The sequence below is a fragment of the Ostrinia nubilalis genome, chromosome 15, assembly GCF_963855985.1.
Source record: "Ostrinia nubilalis chromosome 15, ilOstNubi1.1, whole genome shotgun sequence".
Lineage (NCBI taxonomy): Eukaryota > Metazoa > Arthropoda > Insecta > Lepidoptera > Crambidae > Ostrinia > Ostrinia nubilalis.
In genome coordinates, this window is record NC_087102.1 from 6,375,325 (window position 1) to 6,402,188 (window position 26,864).

General features: G+C 38.1%; 1 protein-coding gene across 1 annotated transcript in view; it reads left to right on the top strand.

The window, feature by feature from the left end:
• The window catches only part of LOC135078847 (dual 3',5'-cyclic-AMP and -GMP phosphodiesterase 11-like), a 246,710-nt gene that overhangs the window by 106,980 nt on the left and 112,866 nt on the right, over positions 1-26,864 (top strand). Inside the window, exon 5 of the mRNA XM_063973411.1 lies at positions 1,394-1,568. Coding sequence (XP_063829481.1) covers positions 1,394-1,568 — 175 coding nt within the window. The remainder of the gene's footprint in view (positions 1-1,393; positions 1,569-26,864) is intronic.

The following is a 26,864-nucleotide window of genomic DNA, read 5'->3' on the forward strand; positions in this document are numbered from 1 at the left end:
AGTGAAGTCTTACGCGCGTAGGACTCACAGGGCGCGTGCACGTGACACATAAACCAATCACAGAGTTCTATTCAACGCTGTGCATTCGATTTAGCAAGCATCGGTTGTGAATACGGGCGTTAGTTTTACCCAGTAACTATTAAATATTATGTGGCTTTACATTGCAGTCCCAGTTTCGGATAGCCTTACTTGGCTCGTGCCTCAGCCATTATCTTTTCTTCAGTAGCGATTTGTTGAGTCGATAACTTGAGAGTTGCTAGTATTTCGATTTAAACAAAGAATAGTCGAATGTTAGCCAACTGGGTGACTTGTTCTAGAAATTTGGCAGAACGCCCGTGTATGACAAATCATGCACTAATTTTGCAATAAACGCATATTACTCTTGTGCAGTTATGTTTAATTTTTCGTATGAAACGAGCATAATTTAATGCAATTAGGGATTTGTAAAAATGTGATGCAAATATATGCGTCTATAGTTTTTCCACATTTCTTGTCTACAGACAGAAGAGAGCATGTCCGTCCATAGAGCTACATTTCTCGCATCTTTTACAGCTGATTGAGAATAAGAAAGGTCTTTGCAAAGATGTACCCTTTTGCCCAAAACGTCAACCACAATGCCTTTTTAAGCCCTTTTTATGTTCAACAATTGCCATTCCTCCCTCCATCCAGATCCACCACCAAAAGGTAACTATACTCAACATCAAATAAACCGCACCTTCCGCGACGCGAACTTTAAAGATTTTCTTCTGACACAATCATGGTACCCCAACAATATTGGTGTTATTTGAAAGCCCAATAAATATCCTTAAAGAAAAATACATGTCCTTTCTAAATAAATGATTAACATATACCATGAATGTGACTTGAAAATAGACCTCACTTTGGGCTCACCTCTGGGATCAATTAGACCAATTTTTATGGTTATAAAACCAAATAAAGATCTCACGTGTCCTCTTTAACAGATGGATAGCGATTAATCCCAACTTAACAGTTTTATAGTCATAAAAAATGGCTATAGCGTAACTACCTATTTTTTGAAGAAGTGACTCTGGATCCTTCTAAAGACACGTTTTTGGGGTAAAAACCTTTCCTTTAATGAAATGAAGGTAAGAACTAGGCTTTTAAATGGTGCCAATATCGGTGGGAAGTGGGGAAGCATACGTTTGAAAATGCTTGTCGCGGGAGGTGCGATTTATTTGATGCCGAGTGTAGATAATGATCTTTGCAGGATGGCTTTCTATTCGTTTCAACCAAAAAACGTTCAGATAAGGCCTACCTCAAAGTTTGCCAGTCCTGCTCTGCCCGCATCCAGGTGCTTCCCTCTGCCTTCACCAGACTATTTACTTTGCTTTTCAACTATTAATTAATACTCATACATAATTAAATTCTCCAGGAAGATCTCAGCGCACGAGTTCGAGCGAGGCGGCCTCCTGAAGCCGCTGGTGACGACAGTGGACGGAACGCCCACGTTCCTCGGCGACCAACCGCACGCGACGCCGTCGCGGCCGCAGCGGCGGTCGCGGCACGAGCTGCGGCAGTTGGACGAGAAGGAGCTTATATTTGAATTAGTGAGTACATTTTGTTGTTATTAATAGTGGTTTAGGGCATCTGCTTAAACTCGCGCGGGTGCACTGAGCGGGTGCCTGCAATGCATGGAAATACACCCGCGTAAGCTGCTCGTACTAATTTTCGATACAGAAACGCGAATGAGCGCCCACGCGAGTTTTAGAGGGACCTACTTACTTTAGGGTAGAGAAGATAAAAGTAGACCATCGGGCAAAACCTTGACTATATCCATGTCGCAGTCAGATTGTATAATCCGCCGTTTTACATTACAGCTAGGCATTTTGCATTACAGCTCTGTTTTGTAGTACGGCGGATTAACGTTTAGCCGGATTGAATACGGCTGAATGAAAATCCGCCGGAATGTATTCGGCGCCAAACGTTCTTCAATACGGCTAGCCGTAATGTAAAACAGCGTGTCATTACCCGCCGCTTTGACAGTTTTTAGTTCCTATTTTCAATACCGTGGCGCTGCCGGACAAAGTGGCTATGGATTCTGGTCTTCGGCGGAATCCTACACAATATTATTAGTGTAAAAATATGAAATCATGGCTGTGGCCGGTGAAGATAATTTTATCTTAAAGAAAAATAACCCAGAAAAAATGACTAAAACTTTATTGTTTTGAGTTACCTGTTCCCTTTGATCATTTTTAATGTCTAAAAAAGACTAAAGCCAAATATCTAATTAATTTTTAAAATGTTTAGAAAAGTCTAATTGTTTTGAGTTACTTTTTTTTAGATGGCTATACCTTGTGATTTATAAATAAGTAAAAAAAAATACTGAAGCCAAATATATTATTTATACAGTAACGAAGGTAATAATTCTTAAAATCTGTCTTATTAAAATTTATTTTCATTTAACATTGTTTTATTTTGTAAGTATGGTCACCCTACAATCTATAGTAGTACGATGCGGCTTAACGTGGGCCGCCGTATTGAAGAACGTATCGCAATGACAATCCGCCTAAACGTTGAACCGCCGTATTACAAAACAGAGCTGTAATGTAAAATGCCTAGTGGTAATGTAAAACGGCGGATTATACAATCCGACTGCGACATCCATGTTCCATCGTCCAGTCTGTTGGGGTCTCATCCTCTCTAAAGATTGCATTTACTCCTGCAGAGAATAAATATAGGCAAGGATAGATCTTGAATATAACGCCGTTTGGTGAATTCATAAAGAAATATCAAAACATTTTTCAATCGAGAATATTTATTTGATTAGTGTCCTGATTTGCTCAAAAACAACTCACAACAACTAGTGTGAACTGTGAATCGTATGCTATGGCTATGAATAGTTTATTTACAGTACTTACAATTTAAATCACGTGTAAATCTTCTACTGAAGCCAAAGGTGTAGAAACCTTATAATAACAGTGTCAACTGAAATACCTTAGTGTAAGATTTGTGTAAGTACTTAACACATATAAAATATGTCATGAACATAATGGTCCCTAAGTAGAAAAAGTATCTTATTATTGTGCTGACCTAGCCAGTTTCACACGCAGTTCTGAAATTTTGCCAAATAATATTCCAAATTCTGGTTATCCTCCAATTTTACACGATTTGGGCAAGTTTATTTTCGTTTGTGAAATAGGGGCCATCCATAAAGTACGTCACACGAATTTCATGATTTTTTGACCCCCCCTCCGTCCTTGTCACAGGTGGTCACATTTCTGAGACCCCCCCTCCCTAGTGTGACGTCACATGTTTTGCAATTTCACATCGAAAAATTATTAAATTAACAGTAATTCCGAAATTACTTTTAATTCCATTTAAATTAAATACTTTTTTTTTATGAAATCAACATTATATCAAATATTTGAAATGTGACGTCACGAAACTTAGGACCCTCCCACCCCTTGTCACACTATGTCACACTTTGTCAACCCCCTCCCCCCCTCTTTACGTGTGACGTACTTTATGGATGACCCCATACGAACGCGAAATATTACAGTAACATTACTTCTATCGTCGGGTTTCCAATTATTTTTAATTATGAGGCTGTATATTTTTAGCCATCGAAATAAATTAAGTGGATACTTAATTGGGATCTGGACTCATTTCGGCTTAATTTTTAACAAGCACTTAGAGCAACGCGAAAGGTAAATGTTCAAAGGAGACTTTTGGTTGGGCAGAGATAATTATTTAAATATTTTTTTGTGCTTGGAAGTAAATTATTGTGAACTTCCGTGTTATTAGAATTTCGCCAAGATTGTTTTTAACTTTTGATAGAAATTGCATAAGAAAAGCCGTGATAACGTAACAGACACATACAATGTTCCTTGATCTTTTACAGAAATATTATAACTATATTTTACATCTATGCTTATGTCAGTACTGTTATGGACGTGTGCTTTAAATTGCCTTGTTATACTCTAAATCGTAATCATACAAACAGCATTATTTAACCATAATAGTTCGAAAGACAATGACGCTATACAATGTCGGCAACAATGGCCGCTAACCTTGGGCACGATTTCATTCATACAAAATAGGGCTTACGTCAAAATCATGAACGTAGTTACCTACTTACTAAAATCGTTATGTATAAAACATGAGGATAACCAATTTCAAAGAGGATTTGAGTAAGTATATCACTTATATTGCAACATGCTGGACGCAGACCGCTACCAACCGGGCAACATGGAAAGTATTGGGGGAGGCCTATGTTCAGCAGTGGACGTCCTGTGGCTGAGATGATGATGATGATGATGATTGCAACATGGAGGATTGGTGGCGCATTCACGTGAATTTCTATGAGACCGCAAAAGACCCGGGCATTTAGTGTAATAAAAATCCTGAAAACTATTAATTTAATGAAACGAATGTGTGGACCAGTGAGAGTCAAATATATTTATTATTATTTACGGGATTGCTATGTTATTGCTATGCCATGTACATACCTTAATTTTGAGTTGGTAGCAATCCCGTTAATAATAATTATTATGTTAGTGACCATGAAAGTTTAAAACAATATACATAGAACGTCAACTACTTTGTAAAAACACAACCTTATTCCATTTGCAACAAAGACATGCTGCGAACGTATTGGCTACTTTGGGTGTCACGTACTATATTTTTACGCTGACTGTACAAACACTTCGCTATGGCTAAACTTTCCCTAATATTGATCAAGGCAGACTTATTCTTATTATACCACCAGACACTGTAATACAATTACTGAACACTGTGGCATCTTATTGTGATTGTAATACGTGCTAGTTTTCAACAGAAATGTGTACACTAGTGTACAGACTGATGTGTACCTACTTATTTTCAGATTCGGTTGCAAAACTTTAATAGCCAACCCTTTGAATCTTCCGTTGACCGTGCTAACGACATGTCTAGACCCAACCAAATAACGAAGGTACTCCGTTGCGTTGAGGGCAACTTTTAATTAATTCAGATGCCCTCCCACAGGACTACAGCCCGTATAGTCCAGCCAGCACAGTTATAAGTTTGACAGTAGAGAAGTTTGTTAGAATACCTTTGGTTTGGACGCGAGGACAGCAATTTCTAGCGAAAATGAAATATGAGAACTAGATTTTCCTTTCATTATTATTTCAGAGTTGGATCAGTTAACTCAGCTTGTAACTTGTCTTATCACTGTTTTGGCTTTTGGGAATCTACAAATTAACTTATTTCAGCCAATTCAGTATTTTAGTATTATTTTTAAACACTGGATGTTATAGAATACTACGTTCTTCAAACTAATTTGCAAACAATTTATAAGCGATAGCTGACCAGCCGCACTTCGTAAGTTGCCTATGTTCATCAGAAATAATGTAGAATTCTAAAGGTGAAAGATTTTTTCAAATCGGTTGAGTATTTTCGGAGCCAATTAAATACAATCGTTTCTCTTTACAATGTGTAGATAACTTATCTTTAACTCACTTAAATAAAATGCCGTTGTAAATGAATCAAGCTGGCTGTTGTAAAAAATACTGTGACTTGGAGTGTGCTGGTTTGTTTACATGCAATCATTATCAGCCGGCAGCGTTTATCGGCAATGACCTCTGCGCTTGAGTGCCTCCGGACGGGGCCTAATTTAGGTCCCTGTGGACCCGCACTCAACACTCAGTGAAGACTTGAGTAAGGGCGGTTACGCACTGCACGAGAAAAGGTGACTTGAGTTTTTTCCGATAATTCTCTACTTGACACTTGATCCGTGGTAGTATATTTTATCGTATACTAGCTGTGTCCTCACTTTCGTACGCAAGAAAAGCCTTTGAATATTTTTTTTTCTCGTTTTTGCAACTTTTTGTATTGATACTCTGCTTCTATTGGTCGTAGTGTAAGGAAAGGCCTATAGTCTTCCTCAATACATGGGTTGTCCAACCCAAAAATAATTTAAGCACGTTCAACGAAAATGTTTAATATTAGTATGTCGATAAGTTTTTGAAGAGTTATATGGTGAGGTTAACGAGAATTGGCATTGCCCTTAAACTGCAGACGAGGTGAGTTACGTATATTCAAGTTGCTAAGAAGCGTCTGAGAGAAATTACATGTTTAAAGAAAGAAAGAAACCAAATTTCGTAAAGTAGACAAATATGATGTAGAACGTTATTCTGCAAGGTTCAGACCCTCTTAACTAGTACATAATCACTTTACACCTCTAACTAAGTCCTAGTATGTCAGTCCATTCGAGAGAAAATTTCTCGAATTCGGATCATAAGCAGTGCGTAATCTCCCTAACGGTTAGAATATGGATTTATAAGGGCTATTTTGAGTATGATTAAGGACGAAGGTCCAGCATTGTGTGTCGAACGCGAACCTTAACGAAAATTCGTCCTAAATTCGTGTAAACAAAATTTTTTGCGCCCACTCAAATGTCTGGGAGCATTTACATTACATGATTTGATTTCGAACTTTCAAATTAGTCTTTTTCCAAAAGTCAACCGTTTTTTTCTATAAATTAGTTATATCATGAATAATGTAGCGAAGAAATAACCCACCGGGTATGCTGAAAATGTTGATACTAATAAGTAAAGTTTAAAGAAACTTATAATTAATTTTAATAAGCTTATAATCTTGTTAGTAACTTTATTTTTAGTCCAGCCTTTATGTAGTTACTATAATATTTCGAGGCACAATCCACAATGTAAAGTTATCCTTGATTTGTATAACAAGGCGCGAAGTTAAAAGTCTTGCAAGGTTATTGAGCATTTGGAGACGAATAAGTTAAGGTATGTTCACATCAAAGGTAAAGTGCGAACCTCGGTCGGTGCCTGCGGCATGGAAGCGGCACGGGAGTGGTAACATTGACGTATTATTATTATGACGTAACAGATAAAGTATAGAAATTTTAAAGTCTCACTAACGTTTGACGTTACAAAAACCTACGTATTCTATGTCGATATTTCGTAATGTAGGTTCCTAATATGGTACGGCACACCATTACTCTTTATAATAAACCCATTTGTAAATTGCGTCTAGCGCCCATACCTATTTCAGCTCCGTACACTTTCATAGATGTCACTCGAGAAAAACGAATGTTATAAATTCATCTTCATCACTTTTATTGAATTTAAAAATAGATGTGGAATTGCGTCACGAAGCGAAAGAAGGTGGTAATAAAACTTTTTTGGTAACAAAAATTTACATTGCAAGTAATTTAGAGAAGTTTTAAATAAATAAAGCACGAAATAATCCAATTCTGCAAATCATCCCACGTTACTTTTATGATCTATGAAAATTGTAACCTTATCAAAGATGAATTTATATGAGTACGGGACTATACCCACCACTCGTTACCACCGCTGCAACTCCTGTGTAGCCAGGATCTACAGCAGTCTTTCCCAAAGTGGGCGATAGCGCCCCCTTGTGGGCGCTGCAGGCTTAAAGGGGGGCGGTAAGAGACCCAGAAAAAAAATCGGGACGTTGTGTAGAGGCTTGGGAGGCGTCATCTACTAGGAGGACTCTTAGACACCGACTGAGCACTCGACACTCGACTACAAATGGGGGCGCTAAAAAGAATTTATTCTCAAAGTGGGCAGTAGACAAAATAAGTTTGGGAACCGCTGATCTACAGCTTGACCGCCAATAAAAACCCAACCAATGAAGGTCAAGTTTGTCCCGGGGAAAAGTTAAACTGTCATTGGACCCGCAACGAAATTAATCAGTAGAACATAGGAGTTCGAAGTTAAGGTTCGACTTACAACAATTTATATGAGTAGACAAGATTTAAAATATGTTTTTATGTATTCTGGTCTATTTTAAAAAAAATGTCATACGTCCAGGTTATTTGTTTCACCGGCTTCAACACGCCCAGCCAGTCGTATCTCACTCAGCAAGCAATTGCTCAGACATCTCGTTTGGCAATCGTCGGCGCGCGCGCCGGTGCACGCGCACTGGATCAAAGGGCCTAACATTGGCATTCTACTGTGTGATACACGCGACTGAACGGCCCAAATTCTTTAGTCGCCACGAGCATGTTTTATTTCAAAATTATACTTATTACCTACATTGTAAATAAGATGTTTACCTTGTGGCGTCATACTCTTCTTTCGTACGACTTTTTAAGTCCAAGATTGTAGTAAAATTAACAAAGTACCACTTTATAAATTATAAAGATTATGTTTTGATCTCACTAAACTAATGCATACCATCGTTTACTGACATCTTTGACATTACCTACTGGGCTATTAAGACATTCAATTAGGTAAGCAGATAAAACAGAATTTATAGAAAAAATATGGACTCTATCTTAGACCACCGATCTATAGTAACTTGTAGTAGGTACCGTAAATTAGAACAAAATATTTGATTAATAATTGGCCAGAATAACTATAAGCTCCTATAACTATAAGTAAGTAACTGCTCCGTGTCACTAAGAATAGTTTTATGGAATCACGCGCGCGATAATTATTGAATGAAAGTTTATATGGCAAAGATCCAAGTGAATCGCGGGAATATGTTTCTTTAGCTTTGATTTGATACACAAAGAACTGTGGTCGTGTGCGTCGGTTGAAGTTTAAATATATTTTGTAGTAAAATAGTTGGAATGAGGGAAAGGTCACTGAGCACGTGGAACGAATTGATCAGTTTATCAGAATATCTATAATGAATAGACGAATAACCGCTAGATGCAAAAGTACCTTACAAACTAGTAATACGGACGGTTCCCTGAATAGAGAGTATTTTTGTGTGTCTGGAATTGATTTATTCAAATTCACGCTATTGAATAAGGGCGTCCTAAATGGGTTTGTTTCGCTCAATATAACGCATTGCGAGATCTGTAAAAATATGACGTCAGCTGGCGATTCCCACTGGTCCTATGACCATCCGTGTAAAGATCTAAATTAATATGACACTTTTTCAGGGAAATCTCAATTTAGTTTCGTTGGTACTCGTCCTTCAAAAACGTCATCCGACCTCGTCCAGACTAATTTGAAAATGACTCTTGAAATACCTAAACAATAAAGGACACAATTTTCTGTTTGACTAGTTCTTTTATTCCTTTAATATTTTCGTCTGTTACCACACACTGCAAAACCTACTTAGGTACCCTTTCCCAAATAATGGTCGTGTTCTCCTTTAAGACCAACTGTCTGTGTAATCCGAATGGTACAGTTTTAGGGATTTTACTGCCTAGTCAGGAATACTTAAACTCCCTAAATGGGTCTGGAATTGTGTCTGGTGCAATTATAACGCATTACGAGAACTATAACCTCCTTCTAGGTCAGGGATGGCGAACCAATGGTACGTGTGCCATTGATGGCACGTGCCACAATATTTAGGGTACGCTTTCAATCACAAAATTAATTATGTAATAAATAGTAAATCATGTGTTTTGAATACAAGCTACCGTATTTGCCCTCATCAGTTGGAGCCGCTGTAGAGTAAGGTCCGTCACTCGCTAGTGGCGCCTCTTGTACGATCCCCTCATTGGTGTTATTTGATGGCACGTCTATGATTACATCATTTTTTTTATAATAGTGGCGCGTTAATATAAAGGTTCGCCATCCCTGTTCTAGGTTAAGCCGCGCCGGCCGGCCGCGCCGGCCGGCCGCACTCGTGCCATTACTCAATTGTGGCCCATTTGCTACCGACGATGTTAAGTACATTTGTGTCAATTCACGGAATGAGTTAAAAAGTTTGTTGTTGACGCGGGTTTGTGCGTTACGTGCGCGCAGAGACAATAATGGAACCTGGAATTGAATTGTCTTAGAACTTTACTTATTTAGTTAAATCATGATTATTCATGAATAAATCATTGTAAATGAAAACAGAGAACTTGTGACAAATGAAATGCGCAGAATCCGATGCTCAACTGTCGGTGAACTTTGACTGGCCGTCACAAATTACAATAATTTGTATTTGCGCTTGTTAGTCCAAAAACGGTTAACACTAAAATAGCTTTCGAAATAACGGTGCTGGGTCATACAATTTAGATCAATCCATGTCCGTGACACGGCTTCTAATGATTAATTACATTTTGTAGTAGTTTTTGCTGACGCGTAGTTTTCAGACACAAAAAACAATGGCGGTTTACTCGTGAACTAAAACACATTAGTCCCAGTGGCAGAATTTTACTTTTTACGATCGTGTTGAATTGCGGAGCTCGAAGTATTACGTATTTGTTTACTATTTGATAAGTACCTACTTCATTGTTCGAAATGAATTGACTACCTTTGAATTGATTGTCATCGTAAGGTCATTCGCTAGCGTACGATTGTGAACGAACAGAGTGATTCACTATTGTACAGTCAACAACACATCAGACTATACATTTTTGCTGCAAAATCGATCTTATTCCGACTGCATAAGATGCCAGTGTTAACGTTGATGTGCTGTCGTCTGTACTGCCGATTCATTGACTCGACTGTCGCCTTGTTGCTATCGCGTTTGGTGTAAACTGGCTAGTTTTTTGTTTACGATTTAGAAAGAAAACGCAAGTTAACTTCTCGTTACATTTTGTTTGATGGTGTCTTTGAGTCGATTCAACCTTTATCTAAACTTCCTAACAATTCAGGTTTCGTTAGTTCATCCGTCTCGGCCAAATGCCGTCCACTACTGGACAAAGACCTCCCTCATGGATTTCCAAAAATCTCTGGATTTTCATGTCCGAAGTAAAAATAATACATTTGATCTGAAAAAAAAAACACAAGTAATAAAAGAAGGATATTTAGCCTAGATTAGCTATGATAATTACAGATATATCATTGAAGTAACTTGAATAATAAACGCAGAAATGACAAGACAAAAATAAATTAAAGGAAAACATTTCGTAACATTTAAGACGTTGGAGTTTCTGAAAATTATTCCACGCAGTTATGATTTAAGGTTTTCCTAATTACTGAAAATAATCCATTGCCGTTCCCCTTGCCCGGCGTTTGGGAAAAACAAAAAACGTTTGTTCGTGTTGTGCATACTGAATGTGGGAAGATTTATCGTTCTTGTGCCATGGAAAAACTGGAATCCATGTTTATAATGGGATGTAAATTGTTGTGCGAGATGTATTGGTTAATGTAATTTTGGAAAAACTGGCAGTTACGTTCTATTTCGAATGGTTGAATCCCTCTTTCAGTTTTCCATCTAATTAATTCCTTCTAAGTTGTGATTGTGGAGGAATAAATTAGTATTTTCGATCCCAATAGACTTAGTAACATAAAAATTCAGTGTGTACTTTTGAAGTCTATACGTAATGATAACAAATGATGTACTAAATGCAGAGAATAATTCTAAAAACAATGTTTTTTTTGGTCTTGTTAAAAACCTAGACATGGTTTTATCTTTTTTCTAATGACTGTGATGACGCAAGTGGGAATTTTACAAGCATTCCTACTTTTCATGATATGAAGCATATCAAGCATCACTGAATGACGAGTTGAAATAAACACGCTCTAAGAACAACTGACGATCAGTGTCAGTCATCATTAGTGCCACTGTGTTGCTACACTGAACGATAGTGGGACAAGAGTTTGTATACCTACTTTGTATATTTTTTGTTGTTTTGCTTTAAAATTCATTAAGAACTATCATGCAACATAAGTATGCTAATATTATAAATGACTCATTTACTCTTTAAAATTAGTTAGGCTTCTTCTTCGCAAAAACATTTTTTTTTACGTGACAGGAGGCAAACTTAAATTATTTATTTATTTTATTTAATTATACTTTAATGCCAAAATTTTAACATTAGGCGAACTTAATGCCATAATTATGATGTAGGTATGTATAGAGAGAGAGAGAGAGAACAGAAAACAGAGAGGATTTTTTCTAAATAAATCTGATATGTACATACTTAGTAGTAAGGGTGAGGGTAAAGGCTATGCGATGTTTTTATGTAGAACCTTTTACTTGTCATGTTATAAACAGTACTTATGTAAAAAGACATGTATATTTTTCGATTTTGATTGGAAAGACTAGAAGAACACCACGCTAGGGATACCGCTGGATAAAGCTAGTAAATAATGTCATAAAGGAAATATGCTTGGCATATAAAGTAGCTCATATTCTAGAACATGGTTAGATGCCAAATTTCTGTCGCAGCCGCTGACGCAAACACACTTTGCATTAAATATTATTTCTTAGTTTAAACAATTAAATATGCATGTTTATACGAATGTAAAAATCTTGAATAGAATATAACTAGTTAGCGGTTGCAAGGAACCGAAAAGTTGGTATTCAAATTCGGTTTCGAAGTGGCACATGAAAGTTTCGAACACACGCGAAGTGATGTCGGTTTATTTTTCATCTGAATTTAGTTTACAACTCGGCGGCGAACGTTTGCAGTTTGGAACTGCCAATTCATGTCCCTTTTGAGGCACGCTGTACTGGTGCTTGCACATTTATTAGGTTACGTTCGATCAGGCGATGATCGTAGTAAATGAGTAGGTTACGGACAATCGACGTCATATTTTTTAAAGATCGCCACTATTAAATCATTTTATTGATCAATAATCTAAAAGTAATTCAGTACTTTCGTACGGGAACTATCCAAAAATTCTCAAAAACAGATTTGAACTTCTCTTGGTGAAAATTGTTGCATTTTAACAGTAGAATAAATTAATCATTTTTGTTTATCACCCACCCATAAAACGTATACAGAGTGACCCTGAAAGTTGAATCCTGAATTTTTTTTACATCCACAAAAATTACCGAGTTGAGAACCTCTTTTTAGGTACATACTTATTCTATATTGAGTGCTAATAACGATAGCAAATACCAAGTGAATGTGTAGACGTCTTAAAAATATCGTACATTCTAAGCTCGCGTTGGATGTCTGCGGCAAAAACGCGTAGTTTCCACCGTCGAATGGTCCCATCTCTTTAGAGTTAGAAAATACGCGTGCGTTTGACGAACTTTCGCGTTCATCGTTGACATTTCCAGATCTAACTTTTGGGAGCTGGAAAATTTTCAGTCGCTATGAAAAAGTAATATTATGCGAGTTGAAAAGTCAAGGGTCATGATTTTAATGCTCTGTAGGACATCAGAGACTTTTTAAAGAATTATTTATGTACCAAATGAAGGCTTTTATTTTTATTGGTACAAAAAATATAATTCCCATTTCCATCCAAATCAGCGATGTGAAGTGACATTTTAGTATTAATTAGGTACTATCTCGCGATTGATACAGCAACACTATCAGTTGTTTATAGCGTGACCACAACGCCTTGATATGTTAGCTAATTACCATGATTAGTGGCGTCTCAATTGGCCATTTAAGCTGGAGCGTCGTTGGCAATAGATTTCACTGTCTAGGACGCAAGTGTAACAGTGGAGTAATGAATACCACAGTTTCCAGAGATCTACGGCTGAACAAATAACTAAGCAGGGTTGCCAAGTTTAGCCATAGAATTTGTCTTTGAACTTTTAAGCCTTGTTTGTCTTAGTGATGTAAGTAATAAGATAGGCATGAACATATTAAAATGGATTGTATCGTATGAAGACGAGCTACCTTTCCTTCCTCTAGATGAAAATACTACTTCCTCTGGACTTTAATTTTCTAAAGTAGGTACAATCGACAGCAGTTCCAGCTACTATTTCCGTTTTTGCGTTCGTTCTCATCAAATGGCGATTCTTTGCGATAGAACGTGACGACTTGACTGGAAATGGGTAGCTAGAAGTGTGGCCCATAAGTACAATGGGATAGTTATTGATCACCCACCCGGGAGGTGCACAAGATACCTACCAGTTTAGGTATCTTCTTTAAGTAAGGGGAGAGCGACGCCTTGAATGCCTTAGGACTGTATGAGATCAGGAACACTGGCTGGCAAGGAATTTCACTCCCAGCAGCGCGTATAAAAGACAATAACATAGTAAAAATAGGCCTCTAACGGGTGGCAACCCTAGCCACATGAGTACTACACGACCGTGAATACATATTCATAGCACATCCATTCAAAGCGCTTGCTCAGGAGTTGATCTGACCACAGAGATGGCATCGCCACTTCGTCCTAATTTAGTAGTGCGAGTGACCAGTTGGCTTGTTGGTGACGACCATGCATCACATAATTAATAAGTAAATGGTAAGAGATAATAGTAATCACTTACCATCAGGTGATCCGTGTGCTCGTTTGCCTCCTGTTACATAAAAAAAAAAGATAAATCTCTAAAAGTGATCATTGATTATGAACTCTCGTTTGCTCCAAAACATCGCATAGAAAAATATTGCAACTCATCTTTCGTTTCATATTTGACATTTATGGTCTTGCAACACACGAAGGCGAGTGAACTTTATTTGTGTATGTATGTGTGTGCATGTGCACATAACATGACATGACGACAAAACCTTTGAAAAAAAAACGAACAGTAGCGAGCCTCCACACATGTAACTTGGTACTATTACTTATTCTGTGATTTAAACTCACTCGCCTTCGTGAATTGCAACAGCTCTAACAATAGCTGCTTTTTTAATATAAAGAAAATACATAATGTTTTGTAATAAAGACTTTATTAGACTCTTTCCCAAGCTGAACACAAAGAGACTCACTTCTCTATGGAAAGTAAAGTAATAATAATTTGAATAAAGCTAACGAAATATGAAATTTGTTCAAACTTGCAAATTCTCTTTGAATTTTTAAGCATACTTGAAAGTTTCAAAAGGAGTACATGGAATATCAATTGTCTGGACTTGTCTCGCCAGGAACTTCTTATACATAATCCAGGATAAGCTTAATGGGAAAATTATACATCCAGCCATCAGCACTTTCTGCCACTTTAAAGTACAGTTTTTACTAGATGTATTTTTAAGGCCATCGATATTGAAAAGCTACGAGCTGTGTGTCTTACCGACGATATTGAGGAAAGTGATTTTAACAGCTTCCTTCAAGCCATTTTAATTTTTACCATTAAAAGGTTTTCGTTCTTCTCAACTTGGTATAGTACCTACTTTACAACGGTTTACGAAAGATAGGAAAATAAGGTTGTTGAAATTGATAGAGGGGAAAGATATTTATTTCGAATCTCAAGCTCTCTTAACCTTGTCATTAGTTAGATTTTCCTCGGTCTTCAGATTTTTATTTTTACGCCCCAATCATCAGAACCCCAGTTATTCTCGCTGTTTATTTGTTTACACATTTATAATGTTAATGTTTCTCATTTTATACAGAGCAAAACATTCAAATAAACATCCAACAGAATTATTCTAAAGCATTTTGCAGCAGCAATTAAGCTTATAAGTGGTAATAAACAACTAAGTAGACTCCGAGACTGATTCCCACCATTGTATGAGAGAATTATTGCTGCATGATACAAATTAGACCCTTATCTAGATGCTCGTACATTTTAAAGCAGTTGAATGCGAATCTTTAGTTGATTCCGTGCTTGTTTCGAAGTAAAGGTAAGACATAGTACATAAACAATGTGGTTATGATCAAACGACTCCATTATATTTAAAAATAAAAATATTTATTTCAGCGATAATTTAATTTGTATGCGAAAATAAATTCAAATGCTTAAAAAAATAGGGGGACTTTTTCATTATCTGCTAGCTACTGACGCCTGGCGGTCGCTTCTCTGGCTCTTCATTAACTAGCTGGTACAGTCAGCGTCAAATCGGCCAAAGTGGCTAATAAGTTTGATAACATTATTCAAATTGTGACAAAGACGTGTTGCGAACTTAGTGGCTATTTTGGGTGTCACGAACTATTTGACGCAGACTGTACACTGCCCACATTTAATCATTCTAGACTAAATTACAGACTTCAGGGTTCCCACTTAATTGTTATTCTCTATGCCTCTTCCGACCACTGCCCCTTCAAATTCGTAGTTGAGTTGCGGCCACTAAATCAGCCCTGTCAAGGAAGACTCGAAGTCCGCCTACGCGCAAGTTCGATGTTGCGACCACTAAACTTGGAGTTCCAACTAATTTCAGAGGACAGCTGTATGGTGAGGTGAGTAGGTCGCAGCAGAAGGCAATGAAACGCAGGAATCTTGAATATTTGATGTAATGCGGGTTTACAATGAAAGTAGGTATTTGATAGGTATAATAGACACAAAATCGACGCGCCCGCGTCGCGCTCTGAGACCCGAATGGGGGGCAGGCAGCGCCGCGCCGCTCTGCAGCTTGGGCTCCTCGAACCGGTCGCGGCGATGCGTCTGTGTGCGTGCGCGCTGACACAGACGCCTTAACATACTGCCGCCCTTGGAACGTCTGGTTCCAATGTTGGTAAAGGGCAGAGCCTGTTGTAGGCTCTCCTCATTGTTCCTGATGAAGTGTAGACGTCGGCCACACGGTTGACACCATCGGCGCCGGGGAAGACAGCAGTGACTCGACCCAGCAGCCATCGGTTGGGGGGCAGGCGGTCATCTTTGATCAGAACCATCTCTCCTATTTGTGGTTGACCGCCATCTTTGCGCCATTTACTTCGCTTCTGTAATTCTGAAATATACTCCATATAATAGCGGTTCCAAAAGTGGTGCTTCAGCGATTGTGTTCTTGCATATCTTGAGAGAGTGTTGATGTGAGCATCTTGTACCTGGGGAGCAGGCAACATCGTTACTGTTCGTCCAATCAAAAAATGCGCCGGAGTTAAAGGGATTAGATCTGAAGGATCATTAGAGAGAGGAGTGAGAGGCCTTGAATTTAATATTGCTTCAATTTCTACCAATACTGAGTTGAGTTCTTCATAATCAAGATGAGTTAGTGACAATACTCTCTTTAAGTGATATTTTATTGATTTTACTGATCCCTCGGCTAAGCCATTGAAGTGGGGACTATATGCTGGGCAAAACTTGAAAATAATTCCCTTCTCAGCTGAATATGTAATTATACTACTAGAACTATTTTTAAAAAATTTAGAAATTTCGTTATAAGCGCCTACGAAGTTTGTGCCATTGTCTGAAAATATTACAGCGGGCCTGCCTCTGCGGGCTATGAATCTGTTGAGTGCTGACAGAAAGCCTTGTGTACTCAGGTCGGTGACAAGCTCGATGTGAACTGCACGAACTGCCAAACAGACAAATACACATATGTATGCTTTTTTAAGTTTACAACCTCTGCCCTTTCTGTCGGCTATAAGAACTGGCCCCGCATAGTCCACAGCTGTGTTACTAAATGGATAGTCTGAATGCAGTCTCTCTGCAGGCAGGCTACTCATGATTGGTTGGTAAGTTTTACCTGAAAATCTGCAACATTTTAAACAATCACGTGTTATTTTTCTCGTTAGATTACGTCCGTTAATAATCCAAAATTTATGTCTTAAGTTTGCTAATAACAACTGTGGACCTGCATGTAATAAAAGTGTGTGATAGTGTTGAACAAGTAACCTTGTAACATTGTGAGAAGCGTGTAATAAAATTGGATGTTTTGTATTTGTGTCATAATTTGAATTATTTAATCTTCCGCCAACTCTTATGAGGTCTGCCTCATCGATAAATGGATTTAAACTTAGTAGTTTATCTTTGGCAGGAAGTGGTTTATTGTTTTTAAGAAATGAATATTGTTTACAGAACATGTCTTGCTGCACTATTCGACAAAGTATGTGTGTGGCGTGTTCAAGTTCAAATGTCATTAATGGGCCCGTGATTTTATTATTTGGATGTTTACAATTATTTATAAACCGTTGTATCAGAGCTGTAATACGTTGTAATTTTCTGTAATTTGAAAAACTACTCGTGAAAGTATTTTCGTGGCTTTCACTGGCACATAAATGACATTGAAACTTTGTTTCTTGTGAGTTCTCGATGTGTATTTCTTGTGGTTGTGTAGGTGTGATAAACTTCACTTCCTGAAGGAACTGTGGACCTCCCCACCACAAAGTCGAAGTTTTGAGCTGAGCTGCATTTAATCCCCTGGAGCCTATGTCTGCAGGGTTGAGACTTGTAGGAATGTAGTGCCAGGAGGAGGGTTCTGAGTTTTCTGTAATTTGAGTAATTCTGTTAGAAACAAACAACTTGAGTTTATCTTTATTACATGTCTTAATCCAACCTAGCACAATGGTTGAATCACACCAAAAATATTTGGAATCTAAAGTTAAATTCAGGGAACTTTCAGTCTTTTTTGCTAAGTGAGTAGCTAGAAGAGCACCACAAAGTTCCAGTCTAGGCATTGTTAGTTTCTGTTTGAGTGGGGCCACTCTACTCTTAGCTAACAATAAATGAATTGCGACAACACCATTGTTTGAAATTGAGCGTATGTATACGCAAGCAGAGTATGCCTTAATTGAAGCATCTGAAAAGATATGTAATTCAATTCTAATAGGTTTATCGCTCAAAACATTGCGTGGTATTTCAATTTTATTTAATTCAGGTAGGTGTTGTATAAAGCAGTTCCACTGAGATTGAATTTCTTGAGACAATGGTTCGTCCCATGAAATATTCTTGGCCCAAAGATTTTGTAATATAAGTTTAGCCTGTAGCATACAGGGGTTAATTAGACCTAATGGGTCAAAAATTTGAGCGATTGATGATAAAATTGTGCGTTTGTTTATTTTTGTTTTGTGCACATCTGTTAGTGATAGTGGAAATAACAACGAGTCGCTACTGGTAGCCCACTGTAAGCCTAATGTTTTTGTGTACTCGTTTTTGCTCAGATTTACTAAGTCTTCGTTGCTGTCTTTGCCTACAATTTCTTTATGTACCAGCTGACTGTTTGTATGCCACTTGCGTAAGTTAAATTGAGCGCCATTTAATTCGTTAATTATTCCTTTGCATATTTGAACTAATGATGATTCATCAGAATGACCAGTGACTAAATCGTCTACATAGAAGTCTGATAAGATTGTTTTGCTTATAGTTTGATCTATGCAGTCACGGCCAAGTTGCACTAAACATCTGCATGCCAAATATGGTGCAGAAGCTGTACCGTAGGTAACGGTATTTAATTTGTATTGTTTAACCTCTTGTGACTGATCTGAGCGCCAAAAGATCTGTTGTAAGCAGCGTTGGCTTTCAGAAACTAAAATTTGTCTGTACATTTTTTCTATGTCTGCAGTTACAACAAACTTATGCTGGCGGAATCGAATTAGTATGCTAACTAAATCCTCTTGTATAGTAGGACCTATATGCTGAATGTCATTAAATGACTTGCCAGTACTTGTAACTGCAGAGGCATCAAAAACAGTCCTCAGTTTTGTTGTTGTGCTTTCCTCTCGCAAAACCCCATGATGTGGTAAAAAATATGAAACTTCAGTGTTGTTTGGATTTGTGTTTTCTGACATGTGACCTAGAGAAATGTATTCATTCATGAAAGCTACGTAATTTTGTTTGAATGTGGGATTTCGTTTGAATTTGTGTTCTAATGCATGAAATCTGGAAAGAGCTTGCTCGGCTGAGTCTCCTAGACAGTTAGGAGATTCCTTTAATGGTATGGTAACCATGAACCTGCCGTCTGGTTGACGGACAGTGGTTTTGGTGAAAATTGATTCACATTGACTCTCACCCACAGAAGGGGATTGTTGAGTAGTGCCAACTGACTCTAATGCAAAAAAATTGTTAAGCTTTGTTTCGAGCTCAGTGTCTTGAATGAAATTGCAATTGACTGTGTTTTGAAAGCGTTTGCCTCTGACTTGGCCAGAGACTATCCACCCAAGCATTGTTTCAGCTATGGTTGGCATGTTTTTACCTAATGGTATTCGATTGTTTGACAAAACCTGCCAAAACAGGTCTGCGCCCAGCAACATCTGCACCTCAGACGGAGTGTTGAATTGAGGGTCCGCGAGGTGGATGTGAGGGGGAATATTGAAATGATCTATGTTGATGAATTTAGAAGGAGTTAATTGTGTTATTTGCGGCACAACAAAGCAATTTACATTTGCTGTGTAACCGCTGTTTGTGAGGGACGAAATATTTACGTCGCATCTCTTAGTAATTTTGGAACATTGACTATTTAATCCTTGAACGGATATTGAAGTTGAATAGCATGGAATGTTGAGTTGTCTTTGTAAGTTTTCTGTGATGAAATTAGACGTGCTGCCATTATCTAAAAGGGCACGAATTTTGTGTAAATTGCCAAATTTATCTGTGATATGAATTTGGACTGTGGATAATAAAACCTGACCTGAATGGATTGTTGAAAGTGTAATATTATTTGTGTCTAATTGATTGTTTTGTGAAAATGATTCGGTCTCCCTTTGTTTTTGCATTGCAGGAAGTACTACACATTCTGTTTGTGAATGTGGCTGAGAGATTGTGGCCTGTTTGTTATCTATGTGTAACATAGTGTTGTGTCTACGTGAACACCTTTTGCATGTCCCATATTTGCATCGTTTCTCATCATGCCCTGAACGCAAGCAATTTGTGCAAAGTTTTAATTGTTTAACCTTTTCTATGCGTCTTTCAATTGGTAATAATTTGAATTTCATACAGCGATAAATTGAATGAGAACCTTTGCAAATAGGGCATGGAGTTTGTGTTTGGTTTGTAGTGTCTTGATTCGCTATGAATGTTTTTGGCCTAACATGTGTGACGTCACTGTGTCGTCGTAACGGTTGTGAGTGTGAGTGTTTTTCGTCCATAGTCTCCAACAAGTCAGCCCGATTTTTTAAGAAATTGTTAAAATCAGACAAAGTTGGTAATTCCTTTATTGTATTTCTATGAACTTCCCAATCGCGTACTGTTGCTGGGTCTAACTTGTTAGATACAATGTGTATGACTAGAATGTCCCAATGCTCTGTAGGTACCTTTAATGTTTTTAGGGATTGTAGATTCTTGTTTACGATATCTATGATGTTACGTAAGGCCCTTGCAGATTCCTTAGTAACAAAGTCAATATTGAACAGAGCTTGAACATGATTATTAATTAAAATGCGATTGTTATTGTAACGGTCGCACAAGAGATCCCAAGCAACATTATAATTTTCTGATGAAAAATCCAAAGATTGAATAATAAGAGCAGCATTATCCCTTAAAGATGCTCGTAAATAATGAAACTTGTGTATGTTAGGTATTGATGAGTTTGTGTGGATTAGTGATGTGTATGTTTCGTGAAATTCTAACCAGTCCTGATAGCGTCCAGTGAAAATAGGTAAGTTAATTGTTGGTAACTTAATGTTTGGTACAGCACTTGCCACCTCCGAGCCTGGCACCGACGCGAAGTCAGCCCCAGAAGCAGGCCCGACCGTCGCGTGTCTGCTCAGCAGCTCCTGAGCCGCTGCGATGGCACCAAAGTAAGCTCGTTCGAAGGTCTCGCGTTCGGCAAACTCGTCACCTGGAATTTCGAGTGCATTTTCTATTTGAGTTTGAATGCTATCGAACTCATCGTATAATGCTTGGATTTTCGCTAAGCGAATGTTTGTTTCGTGAATTTGTAAGGCATTTAAGTCTTTGCAAGCAAGAAGTGGTTCAAGATATGATTTGAAAATAGTTAACTTTGATTTCTGAGATGCTCTAGTGCGTTTTAATGATTTTAAATCTTCCATTATGTAAATAATAAAGGCAACTGTGCAAATGAAGAAAGGTTAGAAGAAAATTTTACCAATGTTTCGCCAGCTAGTGAAGAAAAAAAATTATTTCCTTTATAAAAAGGCGTGAAGAAAAAACAAATAAAGAGAGAAGCCTTTGGAATGATACTTAAAATGAAAATGAAGTGAAAGAAGCGTGTAGAAGCTATGCGAAGCGTGCACGGCACGCGCCACGTGCTTGAGCCACCGCGAGCGCGGCTGTGACCTTTGGACTGCCGAGCGCCGGCAGCCACGCCAGCATGCGCGGGCTCGAGCGTTCCGCCACGCTCGGGACAATATAACTGTAATGTACACAAAATTCACTTGATTACAATGCAAAAAACAACAATCTCGATTTGGTGCTTGGTAGAAATGGAAGCAAATCAAATGTTTAAATGCCTCTGAAAGTTTGGAGTGCAATACCTACATGTAATTTACTAAATACGTGGGCACTATTCTGTTTAGAATTTTAAAGGAACGTTACTTTGTGAAAATATTACGATAAAATGTCAGAAGTAGGAAATTAACTTTAAAAATATTGAAATAATAATTGTTAGAATAATACTTGGACAGGTAAAATAATCACTTCACTGATTTAGAAAGTAAAAGTGAGAAGAGGAAATGCGCTTGTGATTGGAACGAACTCACGAATATGAACTGCAGGCCCCTTTTCAGGGTTTTGATGAAATAATCCGGTACTGGCGCCACGGATTGTCTTGAATAATCGCCACTGTAGACGTCACCGTTGTTGAAGTTTGAAATATTCCCGTTTCGAATTGCCACGGAACGCTGCCACGTTCGCTGTCTGCTACGCCCTTGATTTCACCTAGGGCATGCATTATTCGTTCGATATTGGTATTCGAATATTTCGAATACTAAAATTTATGGTATTCGAATACTTCGAATAAAACGATTTTTTCGAATACTGCTATTTACAATATATGTAAATTGAAAGAAACACTTTTTTGTCTATAATCATTTTTATATGGATTAATTTGCTTAATACAATCATCTAACTTCAATAACTTTTTGAAAAAAAAAAACGCTGCTATCGAAGATAGAAAAAATACTGTTCAAACGAATGAAGCCCCACATCGGTGATCTGATACCTGAACACCAATTTGGTTTCCGGGAAAGACTCCACAACTGAACAGGTCCACAGAACCATAAACATCATCTCAGAAGCACTAGAAAAGAAACAATACTGCTCAGCTGCGTTCTTGGACATAAGTCAAGCCTTCGACAAGGTCTGGCATAAAGGGCTCTTGTACAAACTGAAAAAGAACCTCCCATGTCCGTTCTACGAAATACTTAGGTCGTATTTGAAAGACAGATGCTTTGCCCTATGCAACATAACGTCCGGTATACCCCAGGTTAGTGTCTTGGGGCCTGTGCTTTTTTACCTATTGTTTACCGCAGACCTGCCAACAACTGCAAATACATTCACAGGAACTTTTGCTGACGACCATGTAACAATGGCAACACACGACGATCCAGTGAAAAATCTGTGCATGTTTATGTAACCTTCACTCTCAGAAGAGACTCCTGCCCACCGGTTAAACTTAACGGTATCCAAATACCTCAAGCTGAGCCGCTGAGGACGTTAGGTATCTAGGCTTGCACTTGGACCGCAGGCTAACCTGGACCAGGCTTTCTCCAAGCATATATGGATGGACAAAGAGGAAGCACCTAGATGCCAAACTAAGAAACATGATGTGGCTTGTCGTAGTCCAATCACAGCTAAATACTAGTAGCAATATGATGGTCTACAAAACTATCCTTAAACCTATCTGGACCTACGGGATACAGCTGTGAGGAACAGCTGCCAACTCCAATCTCGACATAATCGAGCGCTTACAGACAAAAGCCATACGTTTGATTTACCAAATCCCGTGGTATATTAGCAACAGGCTCATCTATCAGGACTTGCCATTGCCCACAGTCAGAGAGGAAATAAAGAGCCACACACTCCGCTACAGGGATTAACTTATCATCCAAACTCATCAGTCCAACAACTCATGACCATTAAAGGCTTCTTCTTCTTAGAAAACTGCAAAGAGCTAGTGTCAGGACTTCAGGAGTCTCCTTAGTAGATTCCATCCAGGACAGTTGAAAAACCATGACCACTGAGGGCAACTGAGTCACTGGACCCCTGCTGATTTACTACGAACTAAATATCTCATTACAACAGGAGATAACTACACCATAACTCTAACACCATATATGCCTGGCACTTGAACCTTTTTCGCGAATATTGGTTGGCACTTGAACGGATATCTGCGATTGCGCGCACTTGTCCATTCATCTAACCTTACCGCTAACTTCTTGTTTGCAGTTTTAATAGTTATAAGTTTTATTAAGTAGTTTGCGGTCAGATATTTTTACAAGTTTTTAATAGGAAAGGCGTATTCGTATTGTTCGAAAAGACCGAATAATTATATAGATGCTATTCGAATAATAAATGTGGCGAATATCCGAATAATATGGATATCCGGATATCCGAATTGCATGCCCTAATTTCACCTCGCCGCTGCGTGTTCTGCTCGTGCTCGCCAAGCGGAATTTTATTCCGCTCGAAATTCGTAATCCGGCTCGAAGTTGTATGGTGAGGTGAGTAGGTCGCAGCAGAAGGCAATGAAACGCAGGAATCTTGAATATTTGATGTAATGCGGGTTTACAATGAAAGTAGGTATTTGATAGGTATAATAGACACAAAATCGACGCGCCCGCGTCGCGCTCTGAGACCCGAATGGGGGGCAGGCAGCGCCGCGCCGCTCTGCAGCTTGGGCTCCTCGAACCGGTCGCGGCGATGCGTCTGTGTGCGTGCGCGCTGACACAGACGCCTTAACACAGCACAGTCAGGGAACTTCATGGTGGCCATATGAATCCGTAAAACTAGTGGACTAAGTAGATGATTTTCTCTTGGGTTTCTCGGAAAATTTGGGAGTTTCTTAAAAAGAACATTCTTTGGCCAGATTGGAACTAGCATATTGGTCAAACCAGTTCCAAAAATGCTTATTAATTGCGGCTATCTGAGTATCTATACATAGACGCGATGTGGTGAGCAAATTACAAAAGGGTTGTGTGACAACATGAATGATGATGCCAATGAAACGCGAGATATAGTTCAAAGTATTGTCCTCAAAATAATTTCGAACGCTCCTAATCCAGGGTCGGCATCAATGTCGGGTATTTATTTAATTTGCCATAGCAATTTATCCACGTCCCGTCCGATACCCACACGAAATGATTAATTATCAGCGATTTGGGTCGAACGTGACGCCCCAGTAATCAGGGGTGCCTTAAGCAAACATCGGGTCTGTATCCTCGCTTAAGAATCTAGCAGGGGTTCCCAAACTGCGCGTCCCTTTATTCGATATTATATCTGCTCCTATATTCTTCTGATTAAATTCGTTGCGGGTTCCAAGACAGTTAGCTATCCCTGGGACTACTCAACTTTCACTGGTTTGGTTTTTTGGAGGCCAAGCTGTAGATCGTGGCTATACAAGAGTTGCAGTGGCGGGAAAGTGTGGTGGGATAAGTCCCGATTTAAACTAAAAAAAAGAAAGAGATGAGAGTGGCAATTTCCAAACTTCCCGCTTTTGAGAAGCTATGCTCAGAAAAGCAAGCACATCCTTCTCTTTAGTAGCCTATCAACAAAGTAAAATAAATATTAAATATCAATTTTCATTATGTTTTGTTTTTGTTCTTATTTTCTCATTAAAATATCATGGGGTCGCATAAAAATAGCAAATTCCCAAGGGCGTCGCAGTAAGAAAAAGTTTGGGAAGCCCTCTAATCAATGCTATTCATACAAAAGTATTGTTCTCATTTCCATTCGTGGTTCCGTTAGTTGTTCCAACTTGTTAATAGGCTAGTGGTGAACTTAATAGCCTCTCATTTAGTTCTGATTAATTTTCTTGTTCAAGGCTGTTTATTTGATTTTGTGTCGGTCATGTCCCAAATTGGTTAAAGGAGTTTATTTATATCGAGTTTTTCTACGCACGGATAAACGGAACGAGGAATAGTATGTAATACTTTAATAGATAAGCAGACAAAGTTGCACTACCCACGACTCATTCAATTTATTATTTACTACCTATATTGTATCCACTGCGGGGATGCGATTAGCATCATAGCTCATGAGTTAGTACATACTACCATCTTCAAATCAGTCGCCCAAAATCCTCACCATACCATTCCTAGGGGCTATAATACACGCATGCTTCTGCTTGTATCAAAATATTACGTGTAGCTTTATTTTTATTTCCATAACTTTTTGTTACGTTTTCACGTCTAAACCGCATAATCCATTTTCACACATTTTCACATAGGAAGTTATGTGACTTTTGTTGCTTTAAAACTCGAATGGGTGAACTGAGGAATGAAGCTTGGTTCTAACATTCGGAAAGTTTGTAAACTTTTTTGATTTTGGTTAGAACTTAAGGTAAGAAATAAAGTTCATTGCCAGAACAACCCACGTGCGCTAAAAATAGAACAGAACCTTTAATTTTATTACATATTCCCAAATATTAAAAGGTATCCAATAATAACAAGTAATGGAGTAAATTGGCGCACCATTTTCTATTATTAGCACAGTATTGCAATTTTGGACCAATACACAAATGTTTAAATCAAACACCCATTTAGCGAGGCTATAAACGTGCTCTATTTTTAGAAGAATCTGAACGAATGTCATTTGTAACAATTAACACATGTATGGTATAAATTTGTTGTTTGAAACGTTCATTAATACCTTGTTGCCATGAACGTCATTTTCCGAATTTGGTGATGCGAAGTTTTATCGAAATAGAGAGTGGAATAAACTTATTGAAAATGCTAATATTTCCATGAATCCTTCAGGTCGGTGATACTACATTATACTATACTACTTTTGTTAAGATCGAGTATGCTATACTATTTGTGCCAGGAGGCATTGTGGCTCCATTAGGTACAATAGTCCAGCATTCGATGCTTTTGAAGATCTCTCAAATAGGTAGTTTAGTCCCTTAGCCATTGAGCTATTGTCGCCTGAAAAATTACAAATAAATACAGATATTGTACTTTTTATATTTATAGTGCTTCTTTAAGTAAATAATAAGTAGTTACGACTGAAACTTACTGAAAGTAGGAAATAATATCCTCAATGTTCCTACAAGTAAAATCACTAAGTAAGCTTTTGGTTACTTATCTCAAAAAATATAACCCTTTCCAAATCAACCGTACAAAGAGAAAACTAATAAGAAAAATAACACGTCCATAATACGTTAGTGTTATTTTCCTTTAGATAATCGCAAGAACATAATTACAGATTTAGAACAATGGCGGAGCGCAATTATTTTCATAATTAAGCCCCGGGCCTCCTAATTGTGTCATTTCTTTGTCCACCCTGATACAATTACAGTGGGAACTGACCATTTATTAGCTCTTGGAGTTTTCTTTTGTTTTCTTATGATTAGTCCAGAAAATCTC